This window comes from Carassius auratus, chromosome 28 (assembly GCF_003368295.1).
Source record: "Carassius auratus strain Wakin chromosome 28, ASM336829v1, whole genome shotgun sequence".
Lineage (NCBI taxonomy): Eukaryota > Metazoa > Chordata > Actinopteri > Cypriniformes > Cyprinidae > Carassius > Carassius auratus.
Window position 1 is genome coordinate 10,548,174 of NC_039270.1, and position 12,663 is coordinate 10,560,836.

The 12,663-nt window shown below is 38.8% G+C and overlaps 1 protein-coding gene across 4 annotated transcripts; it reads left to right on the top strand.

The window, feature by feature from the left end:
* The first annotated feature begins 1,542 nt into the window (after positions 1–1,542).
* Positions 1,543–9,743, top strand: proza (protein Z, vitamin K-dependent plasma glycoprotein a). Of its 4 annotated transcripts, none has more exons than XM_026207739.1 (10): positions 1,543–1,775; positions 1,948–2,040; positions 3,151–3,320; positions 4,132–4,156; positions 4,731–4,844; positions 6,114–6,242; positions 7,017–7,132; positions 7,484–7,598; positions 7,682–8,007; positions 8,282–9,743. In XM_026207739.1, the coding sequence occupies exons 2-10, from the start codon at positions 1,965–1,967 to the stop codon at positions 8,486–8,488; spliced, it is 1,278 nt and encodes a 425-aa protein (XP_026063524.1). In that variant the 5' UTR covers positions 1,543–1,775; positions 1,948–1,964; the 3' UTR covers positions 8,489–9,743. The 4 variants fall into 4 exon arrangements, with proteins under 4 accessions (XP_026063524.1, XP_026063523.1, XP_026063522.1 ...); XM_026207738.1 differs by having other exon boundaries at positions 1,543–1,760; positions 1,944–2,040; XM_026207737.1 differs by having other exon boundaries at positions 1,543–1,760.
* Positions 9,744–12,663: the final 2,920 nt, after the last annotated feature.

Here is a 12,663-nt window from a genome sequence, read left to right on the forward strand (position 1 = left end):
TATTTACTATGAATCCCCTATAATTAGATTACAATTAGATTTCATAAGGTTTATTTTTTGCACCAGAGATGGATTGAGTTTATTAGTTATTTATGTATTTCAAGGTAATGGTGAGGTGAAAATATGAATTACCAATATGATCCTGTAATGTCACGTCCTCATAACGTGACAGTTTGGTCGTTAGGACGTTCTCATAACGTTCCAGCGACGTTCCACTATAACGTCGCCACGACGGATATGGGAATCACAAAGTTACGTCACTGGAACGTTATATGGTACGTCGCTGCGACCAATATGGTACTTTATAGGAACGTCCTCATAACGTGCCAGTTTGGTCGCTGGGACGTACTCATCACGTTCCAGAGACGTTCCACTATAACGTCGTCACGACGGATATGGGAATCACAAAGTTACGTCGCTGGAACGTTATATGGTACGTCGCTGCGACCAATATGGTACTTTATAGGAACGTCCTCATAACGTGCCAGTTTGGTCGCTGGGACGTACTCATCACGTTCCAGAGACGTTCCACTATAACGTCGTCACGACGGATATGGGAATCACAAAGTTACGTCGCTGGAACGTTATTTGGGACGTCGCTGCAACGAATATGGTCTGGTCCAGTTACGTCGTCACGACGTAACTGTGTTAGCTGGGCAGGTGGTTTAATTGGTTCATGTCAATTGTGTAAACCAGTATTTTTCATAAAAATATAATTATATACTGTAAAATTTATGTGAAATCAAATGTAATCTAGTTTAGTATAATAACATTGTGTAAAAAAAAAAATTTAAATCGTAAAACAATTTGTTAAATATTATTTCTAAAAAAGATGTTTTCAGCATATCGTCCCCTTGGAATTATAAGGTTCTATCTGCATTCAGAGTAGTTTTGAGCTTCAACGTTTTTGCATTCCATTCGACTGTATAGATACAACTTTGTTATTTATTTAAATAAAAAGTCAAAAAATTTACAGAAAATTAAAAAAAATCTATCACATAATATAAATAAGTTGTCACTGAATAAGAATATGTAACTCAATTTTGACAAAAATGTCAAATAGAACCTTATAATTCAAAGGGGACGAAATGTCCTGCCAAATATTGCAAAAACGCATTCAAATTTACATTTATAGATAACTAATAAAATATATTTAATGTGATTTTTTTTTTTTAATTAAGTATTTATTTCTTAAGTAAGCTTGCGTGGTAGGTGGATAAAATATGTAATATTTCTCATTCTTTGGCGGTTAACCAATTGACATTTTCAAGTGGCCTTACCTTTTGTAAAACATGGTGCATACGATTTTAAATGACATAAAATCTACATACACTGTTTACATTTAAAAATACATGATGCATGCTTTCAAGTTTTTAAAGTTGCCAGTGATATTTGTATTTCTCTTCTGTAAAGCACTTTAAAAGTTTAAAAAAATAAATAAAACTTTATTTACCTCACAAAAACACTCACAAAACGATCGAACTGATGAAAACATCGAACTATGGCTTAATATGAACTACAATAATTAATTCATTGTGAAAGCTACAACTGCGTCCTCGTGTGGTTATACACACAAACGCAGGACGGCTCGTGCTTGTACAAAACAACAACAATAGATGTTATGATGTCAGCCTGACAGACTATTTCACCTCAACAGATGCGACAGCAGATTGTCAGCGCAGGACGAAATATAATATAGTTGATATCAGATATTATTGTTTCCTCAGTGAAGAGCTCAGATCTGCGCCAGAAGCACAGCGGTGAGTCTCCGTTATGTAATAACAGCCTATAATAAACAAACAATAGAGAACCTACACTGCATTTTACGGTTAAAACCCACCGCTGTTTATTATTGTGATGTTAACTCTAACTGGAAGCTGAACATTCAGGACAAGCGTGGGTATAACATTTAAATTACAGTGAAATTATCCTGTTTTTCACATACAGAGGCGTCGACCGTCATCATGGCTTTCCTCGGAAGAGTGTTTTCTCTCGCAGTTTTGTTTGGCTTTGTGACCGCTGAGTTGCACAAAAGAACAGGTAAGTTAATGCTTTTAAATCTTTTGGTGTCTGTTAAACACGAGCTCTTTTTTCTTGTGGTCTTTCATTCTCCTGCGTCAGTTTTTGTCAGACTTTTGGCAAGTTCAGCGTATAACCATTAAAATGAATCAAGCGAGAGCCTGACATATCAATGAAAGTCCCCTAGAGCTCTTATAAAATGCTTAAATTAAATGCGTTATCATCACAGATGATCAGTCCATATAGACAAGCGGTGAGAAAAGAAACAGGCACCTCGTGATCAAACCCATGCTCGGGTTGCCAGATCCGCCTTTGTCTCGCGGGATTTGGCAACTGTGCCAAGGAGTGTTTTGGTTGTTTTATAGAATATGTTGTACAAATTGCTCTAAAATAATGTCTCATATAATTCTTCCTAACTGATACATTATCACAGTGGGACCGTGTGCTGTTTTGACAGCAGGTCCGGAGATTTGCGGCGTCATTAAGAACTGCGCCATTGTATTTGTTATGTTGCCAACTTCAGGCAGAGCCCTCTTATAGATTCAGAATTAGGGAAAAAAGGGGTTTATTTAGACACAGATAATGTTGTAACAGGTGGTATTCGGTTGACAGTACTGTTCTGTACTTGCAAACAGTGACGCAATGTCAAAAAAGTTTATCATCAAGGCTATAATGTGATTGGTTTACAAAGTAATACAAGGACTGATTTTTTTATTATTAAAATAAAACATTCATCGAATAAAGAATTGTTTTATTTATTACTTTCTAATAACATTTCATATATCCCATAGCAGAATGTACATATTGAAGTTGACCATTTCAGTTTTTAAAAATAAATGAATGAATAAATAAATAAGATATATTTAAATTGTGAATGGGTTGTAAACAAAAGTGAGCAAAGAATGCTACTTTTATAATCACCAAAACTGTCAGTAACTGACTGAGCTCTACACTTTTTGTAATTGAGGCAGTGATGTGTCATGAATTATGAAGATGTCTACACTTAACATTGTGTTCACTGGCTGTTGTTCTTTACGAAAGGATTCACAGGTGTGTTGAACACACTGAGCTCTTTTTTAATGGATGCACTACTGACTAACTTAATAATATTTCTGTCCCCACACACCCCAGCTCCTGTGTTCCTGGAGAAGTGGGATGCTCTTAGTTTAATATCCCGCCAGAAGAGAGCCAACACAGGTGATGAAGAGACTAAACTCCCTGCCAGCCTCGAGAGGGAGTGTTTGGAGGAAGTGTGTGATTACGAAGAAGCAAGAGAAGTCTTCCAGGATAATTATCGCACAGTGAGTCTAAATCTTAATTTGAATTCACCTGTCTAAACTTGGGGTGTGTGACATTTATTCTTTGTGATGAAAATGTATTATTTGTGCAACAATGTGCAAGCAGTCATTATCGAGCATGTCATTACTTTGCACAAAGCAAACAAAAACACCTTGAACTTACAGTGCAAATGTAAGTTGCGACTGACACTGATGGCAGATGGAGTATTCTGACGAGGTGAGAACCACCCCCACTTTTGTGGCATTTAAAAAAAAACTGGTGAGAACTAACCGGTGCTCATTTTAAGTACGGCCTTTGATACAATCTCGTTTAACATCCTCCTAAACAAACTGGACTCTCTTGGAGACATGGGCACAGGTCTGTCTTAGTTTAACTGGTGTTCCCCAAGGCTCAGTTTCAGGCCCTCTTTTATTTATTATTTATCTATCACCATATCATTTTGGAGCATGTCATTACTTTGCACAAAGGAAGCAAAAACAAATAGTGCAAATATAAGTTTGCAGTGCAACTGACACTGATGGCAGATGGAGTATTCTGACGATGCTTTGCATACTTTTCTGGACCTTGACAGTTTACACCTAGTCCCTTCATGCATATTTAATGCATCTTCATTCCAAATACTAAGCCTTAGCCATCTAAGATACCAGTACGAAACACATGCTCAAAATGTTTAATAATTATCATTATCAAAAAAACTTAGATGTCATTTGTATGAATATCACACACTACTAGTCGAATATTACTACTACTATTCAGAGTTGCACTCGTTATTATGTAAAGACTTAAATGGATTGTGTTTTTGTTTTTTTAAAGGATATCTTCTGGTCTGTCTACATTGGTAAGTTGTGAATGTTGCATTATGCATGATGGTCATGTGAGAAAGTCATGTGTAAACTGTTTTTTTCCAGACGTCTCCAGTTCTAGAGACCCACCTACCAAAATGTGTTAGATGTGTTAGACTAATTAAAGCACCTGGTTCAACCCAACAGCTGTTTAGTGTGTTGAATGAGTTGGGAAACCCTGCATTTCAGGTACCTCAATGAAATTAATATAGACAAGTGGGATCAGTTGTTCCACTTGTTGCCCTGATGAAATCAAATTGATTAAAGAAACTAAATAAATATATATAATACATTGGACCTATTCCATGTCCAGGTCAGCTGGTTATTAGATGAAACTGACAACAGGTAAGAAGTATGTTGGACAAAAGCAGTTGATTATGTAGTTATGTAGTGGTCAGCACAAAACAGTATTGCACATGGGATTGCTACGATTGACCAGACATATCAAGCCTTTCAGAGAATCGTGTACTAATGCTCAAGATTTGGTGTATTCTGATTTTATACATTTATAGACCTTTAAAGTTTTAAGTGTGTAACATTCATCATCTCTGATGTTGTTTTACTTGCTAGATGGTGACCAGTGTGCTGAGAAGCCATGCAAAAATGGAGCCATGTGTTCAGATAGTGTGGGGGGCTTTGACTGCATTTGTAAATCAGGCTTTTCAGGAATCAACTGTGAGACAGGTATGTAACTGAACCCTCATCTTGATTGAGCTCTATTTCAAAAGTACACATAAAAGGGATCAAGAAACAGAAAATGTAAATATCCAGAATCAGGCTTTCTATCCTTCTGAAACGCCAGAATTTGAAATCGCCCCAGTTGTGATTTCATTCTCTACGCATCCCTTAACATGTAACTCAAGAGGTCTACCTTTTAAACTTCCAATAACCTGAATCATTCAGAAATCTAAATCCTCTACTTGTCAACTCGATTCTCTTCCAACACATTTTTGAAGGGTGCTCATCTTCTTTGTCTTTAATCACGGAGATTTATTCATCACTCTCTTCTGTTTTATTCAGTCTGAATCCAAAGTTGTCTGTCTCCCCTCTTCCCCCTCCTCTTCGCAGTGCACAACCCCCACTTTTGTGGCATTTAAAAAAAAACTGTGGTGAGAACTAACCGGTGCTCATTTTAAGTATGGCATTTGATACAATCTCGTTTAACATCCTCCTTAACAAACTGGACTCTCTTGGAGCAGTGGGCACAGGTCTGTCTTAGTTTAACTGGTGTTCCCCAAGGCTCAGTTTTGGGCCCTCTTTTATTTATTATTTATCTATCACCATTTTTAGGAATCCTATACATTTTTAGGAAGTACGGCATTCATTTCCACTGATATACTGACAATGCTCAGCCTTATCTATCTTCTATGTCTTTCCTCCACCTTCACTGTTCAAATGTTTGCTGTAATTAAAAACTGACTGTCATCTAATTTACCACTAACTCAATAGTGGTATAACTGAAATTTGATAGCTTCTCTGTGACCATTGTCCGGTCTATTTTTTTACCCATCTATGCTTGTTAAGGTCTGGTTCCCCTCCATTTGTGTAATTTCCTTCCCTTGGACATTTGTAACAGCAATAAGCTTCATACCTTTAAATCTTTTTGTAAAACTCATTTATTAAAACGTATTTAAATTATTTATAATTTCACGTGTACTAAGCAATGTTTTATTCCTCTGTGTCTTAATGTATGTTACAGTATGCTCTATTTATTGTTGTTATATTAATATTCTTAGGATGACTTTTAAGGTGTACTGAGAGTCGTGAAAGGTGCAAAAATAAACATAATGACTAAAGATGCTGAGGTCTGTCAACAACTCATACCTGTCATGTCAGTCACAAGAGCATAAATTTACCACAGGATAAATTAGTATTTCTCAATTGTCTTTGTTATGTAATGCTGAATGAAGTTTGTTGTTGATTCTCACAGATTTTTTTTTTCTTCACATCTAGATCAAACGGTATGTGTAATCGATAAGAGCAAAGGGTGCAGTCAGTTTTGTAAGCCGGGCTATCAGTCGTACGAGTGCTCGTGTGCGTACGGCTGGAAACTGCAGCAGAGAGAGAAGTGCGTGCCAGCTGGTGAGTCCCTTATGTCTCTATCTCACAATCAGTTTCTGAACAATGCACAAACAGGTTAATGCAACAGCTGACGATTGCAGATGAGTTGAGAAATTGTACTGATTATGAAACTTTCCTATTATTATAAGTACTAAAATAATATTAAAAATAACTTTGCAAAAGTAAACTAAAAAATATTAGTTTTTTTTATTGTTTCAATAAAGCTTTGTTTTATAAACATTATGTATGTACTGTTTTTTTATTTAGTTTAATACCTAGATATTGGTTATATATTTAAGAACACCTAAATAAATTTACAGAGGAACCATAACTAAGTGCATATTTTACCATGGTATGAACACAGAATGGGATTTGTTAAGTACTGATTAGGGAGAGAATGATGGGAAGAGAGAAATGGTCAACAAGGATAAGCATTTTCCATTTGAAATGGTCAAAAACAGCCCATCTTACAGTGTTCTATGTAAGATTAAGATTAGCTTTAGCACAGTAACACGATCAGCAGTTTAATTAACTTGTAAGCACAAAGCACAAGATACTTCTCTTTTCACTATAAATAAGGCTTTATTGCGTGAATCTAATACTCTATAAGCACACGCTCTCACACATTCACACAAGTTGCAGGAAGAGAGAAAGTGAGGAGAGTGAAAATGTGAGATCCCAAGTTTATAGCAATATGTGCAAATAGACAGACCTGAACAACTATCTATCACTTAATTAAACCTCGAATTGAGTTCCTCGAATCATCACTGAGTACACATTTACTTTTCTCTTTAGTAACGTTTCCATGTGGAAAAGTGGCAAGTTTGAGTCAGTGGGACAGACGTCAGTCAACCAACACACAGTCAGACTATCAAGGACTCACCTGTGCCCAAGAAGAGTGTCCCTGGCAGGTGAACAACCCACACTTGATCCTCAGGACATCATGTTTGTTGTTTACGTAAAGTCAGAGCCAGTCTGCAGATTTGAGTTCACAGATTTCATAGAAAACCAGATTTCTATTCCATCCTCAAGTCATTCATATTTACTTGAATTAAGTGCTGTTAGAGTTGAATGAGTTCAAATCCAACAAAGTCAGGGTCTAATGTTTCACATCCAAATTTTGAGCAGTTTTTGAAACACACCATTATTCTGTACATACACAAAACAATAATTAAAGACACTCACTGTCACATTTAGATGCCGTGGAAACTTTACAGTGTGCAGGTACTTTACATTGTTTGCATGTACTCATTGTTTCAAAGGCGATGCTGCAACGTGGATCGGTTGGTTTCTGCAGTGGGGTGATCTTCAAAGAGAACATGGTTCTCACCACCGCCCAGTGTGTTAGGAAGCACGACAGCTTTCAGGTGGCGGTGGGTGAGTACCATCAGGTTTTTGGAAAAATTGCATGAACGGTGGTTTCCCAACATGCTTAAAAGATCATTCGTCGCACTCTACAGGTAAAAGGGTGACCTCATTCGAAGCAGGAGAGCAGACGCTTCAGGTAAAGCAGGTGCACATCCACCCGCTCTATGTTGAGGGCAAACCTGACAATGACATGGCTGTAGTAGAGCTGACGCAGAAGATGGTCTTCAAGAAGAGCGTGCTTCCAGCCTGTCTGCCCGAGAGAGACTTCGCTGACAGTGTGCTCATGGCGGGCGACTACATGGGTGTCGTCACCGGCTGGAAGGAAGTTTCCGGTGCAACGGATCTTGAAGGGAACCTCATGTTAAACCACCTTTCCTACGACAAACTGCTTGTTTGCTCACAGCGCCACTCTGGTCAGGTTGGTAGACATTTCAGTATTTTATTGTGTTCCCATGGTCACGAAGAAACCACTTCACAAATGGTTTTCCTCATAATCAAACGTATTATCATCCAAATGATCTTAAAAAATCTTAAAATCATGGTATTAATTGTGCATACACTGCAATAAACTGCTCTCTTTCTCCGTATTTTTGTCTTGTTTTCTGATATATACAGCACAGGTGTAAATGCAGGGAGATTCAAAGGTATTTAAAGGAGAGACATATAACTGAGTGCTTTTATTTTGTCTTTAGGTCACCAACAAAATGGCGTGTACTCTGCCTCGTGCTAAAGCAGACTGCGTCTTGGGACAGGGCAGTCCTGTGCTCACGCTCTACAGAGAGGTGTTCTTCCTCACCGGCATAGTCAGCCAACATCCAGGAACCGACTGCAAGAACGGTTATGTCTTACAGAAAGTGTCCCGCTTCTTGCCATGGTTAAACACATTCATGCGCCCATAATGAAAGAGAAAATAATTCATGTACGATAGATTTCTACCTTGTTTTTGTTTTAGTTGACATTGCCTTTGTTCCCACTTGTACACAGTAAATTATAAACGTTAGAAACAGTCAGAGTTCGTCGAGGGGGGGGCTGTTCCAGAAAACATGGTTAACTTACATGTACCCTCAACTCTCGGTTGATAAACCCAAAACTTGTTTACTCAGGGTGTATCTATTAATACGGCTTTATAATTTAGTGTTTATCTGTGAGTGCCATTATAAGTCCTGTAGCAAATAAAGACATCCTTTTAAATGCGGAGTCAACATGTAAGATGAGAAAAAGTTGGTTTAAGATTTGGAAAGCACAGAAATTCTATGTTGATTTCCACTACAAATACCATTACAAACTATCAACTTTTAACCATTAAAACCATTAAAAATGGTTTCCTGTAGTGTGATTTGGGATATGTTTCATTAGGTATTGGTGGATCGAACAAGCCACCAACAGAAGGTGACCAAATACTATTAGAGACCAGTAGGCACCATTACAGTTTCCATTAAAATCAGTATAATATCCATAATAACTGATAAAACCATTGCAAATTCTGTGATGTTCTTTTTTTTTAAGCGGTAGGGTGGTGGTGTACACATACGGTGAAGCCATCCCTGTCACATATCCTGTTCCCAAGAAGTATGTGTTTGGAAAATAGGATATTACATCTACTTAAATCCCCTGAAAGTTACATCAGTTTTTGGAATGGAAAGCTGAGTTTTTCTGGAAAACCCCCTCAGAAGTGATCCGATTTGTGCTGTAGGTCCTGAACTTTTCTTGTGGTAGTGAACCGTTTCACATTGATTACAAACACATTTAGTTTTATTTGAAGTAACATGCACTGATTAATATTTCAGAGTTACACAATGCATGTGCAACAAAGGGGTCTTGATACATATTTTTTTTATTATTATTTAAGTTCCAGACATAAATTTTTATTCTGGGTTTTTTGTGTGTGTACCAAATCACTACTAAATTAGATATATATTTGACCATTGTATTACTAACTGAGCATGAGTACTGCAGATGGCATAAATAAGACACTAAAACCAATTACAGCTAGCTTTCTATAGACCATTTTAAGCTTGATGTTGGAAATGATTGCACCAACAAAAACTGAACATCTGCTTGAGTTTACCTTGACTGTGTATTTTATCATAAATAATGTTGTATTATTGGACAAGTGACTCCTGGACCATAAATAAAAAACAGTATTAAATAAGAGCGAAACTGAAGTCTGTCTTAAGAAGCTGATACTTCACACACAAACTCATTCATAACCGATATGGCAACTTCAGCAAAAAAGCATTGACGTGTGGATAATCTTAAATTGAACTTCAATCTCTGACCTTCATCCTCTTTTACAGCTGATTCCACAGAGTAAATCAGATCCTGAAGGACATGGGAGACCTTCAGGTCTTTGCTTTAGTGAATTAGTTCCTGCAAGAACTTAGTTGAACACCTTTATAAGAACTTAGCTGATCAGTCTCAGACGTCATGCCCACAGACCATTGGCTAAGTGGAAACACTCCTGTCATCAGTGATTGGTTGAATTGGCTGAGGCTGAACGAAACAAACTGTGATTGGTTGTTTGACATGTCAGTAGAACGGCCTCATGGCAGGACCTCAGCCAGATGAAAGCTCAACTCGTCCGCGGGAGTCTGACATTTGCATTTTTGGTTTTGGGAAATGCGTGCAGACCTATGTCACCAGACTATTTACCAAATCTTCACAGTACTTTAGACCACAATGAAAATACAGACTGCAAAAACTTCCTGGGACAACTTGTTCCCAGTAATTTTGGTGGAAAATTGGCTTTAATTTCTAAAGTTTATTCCAAAACATAGGATACAAAGAATGCTTCAACTCCAACCCCCAAAAAGTTTCTTTAATCTTATTTATTAACCAACTAATATTGTCTTACAAGGCCTTTAATGTCCAAGCAATGTCAGTCAGTACATCAGTTCATCTGAATAGGTGATGAACCACATCTCTCATCACTGCACTGAGACACTTCATCCTTTTGACCTTTACAATGTCCACCTCTGATGTAGCTTTCATTGGAGAAACAGGATAATAAATTAACACATTATTAAATACGTTGCTTACAAATTCAGTGATGTGTATATCATTGTCTATTGTTACATAGAACCTGGTTTGATCTCCTCCTACATTTAAAACAGTACATGTATGGAACACATCTAATGTCACATGTGTTCAGTGTTTTTGTCTCTCTTTGGAACGTTTTCTCCTTATTTCTACTCATGTTACTGGAATGAACCTGCAGTTAGACTCAACTTCTTCATCTTTGGCAGTGTTACAGAATAGCTGACCAATAACTGATGGATCTAGTGGCTGTTTGTGTCCTCATCCCCTGCGAGAGGGATCGACCTCTCAGTGACCACACGTGGGAGTTTTTAGATCTAGTATATCAAACACATTAACCAGACAGTAGCCTCATTTCATTGTATAGGACTGAATTGAATGAGCATTAAAATCAATTCTGACCATCGATCGTGCTCCAGGGACTTTCTGTGAGTGTGTGAAGCTGGCATTACAGCTAACTGCATCCCCTTGTTTGTTTAGAAAGATCTAAACATTACCGATTCAGCCACAGACTTCATCCTAGAGTCTGTTCCTGTCCTGAAGCTCCTGGTCAGTTGTGATATACATGACTGCCACAGACCCCTGACTCCTCTTATCCTTATTGATCCATCATGGTCTGTTGATTCCTCCGGCTCTGGTACGAATCACCAATAACTCTGTCTTGTCTACAAACTACATTTCACAGCCAAACACATGCAAGAAGTGCTGCAGGAAATAACGTAAGATCACCCGTGATACAGGAGTTCTTGTGTGAGACTGGATTTCTGCCTGATGGAAATTTAAGCCTGCAAGAAGCTAATCATCCAAGCTTTTTGTACGCTGGTACAGCAAAAAATAAAGATAAGAAAGAGATGGTTGCTTCCAGAAGCCATACTTGTTCTGTTGCAGATCTATTATGACTCCTCCCCTGACCATTCCCTTGCCCTGTATCTGCTCTCTCATTGGCTGTAGGTCTACGACTCCTCCCCTGACCATTCCCTTGACCTTTATGTGCTCTCTCGCTGGCTTTAGCTCTATGAAACATCCCCCGAACACGCCCTTTCCCTGTATCTGCTCTCTCATTGGCTGTAGGTCTGTGACTCCTCCCCTGACCGTTCCCTTGCCCTGTATCTGCTCTCTCATCAGCTGTAGGTCTGTGACTCCTCCCCTGACCGTTCCCTTACCCTGTATTTGCTCTCTCATTGGCTGTACGTCTTTGACTCCACCTCCAAATATTTCCTTGCCCTGTATCTGCTCTCTCATTGGCTGTAGGTCTGTGACTCCTCCCCTGACCGTTCCCTTGCCCTGTATCTGCTCTCTCATCAGCTGTAGGTCTGTGACTCCTCCCCTGACCGTTCCCTTACCCTGTATTTGCTCTCTCATTGGCTGTACGTCTTTGACTCCACCTCCAAATATTTCCTTGCCCTGTATCTGCTCTCTCATTGGCTGTAGGTCTGTGACTCCTCCCCTGACCGTTCCCTTGCCCTGTATCTGCTCTCTCATTGGCCGAACATCTGTGACTCCACCCCAAACATTTCCTTGCCCTGTATCTGCTCTCTCATTGGCTGTAGGTCTGTGACTCCTCCCCTGACCGTTCCCTTGCCCTGTATCTGCTCTCTCATTGGCCGAACATCTGTGACTCCACCCCAAACATTTCCTTGCCCTGTATCTGCTCTCTCATCAGCTGTTGGTCTATGACACCTCCCCTGACCGTTCCCTTACCCTGTATTTGCTCTCTCATTGGCCGAACATCTGTGACTCCACCCCGAACACTCCCTTGCCCTGTATCTGTTCTCTCATTGGCTGTACGTCTGTGACTCCTCTCCCAAATATTCCCTTGCCCTGTATCTTCTCTCTCTTTGGCTGTAGGTTTATGACTCCTCCCCAAAACATTTCCTTGCCCTGTATCTGCTCTCTCATTGGCTGTAGGTCTACGACTCCTCCCCAAAACATTTCTGAGCATTTGTTTCAATTTTCACAAAACTTTTAGTGATTGAAAATCAGGACAAAAATTGTTTGTGTGCCCAACATATTTGTGTCAGAGAGCTCTCGGATTTCA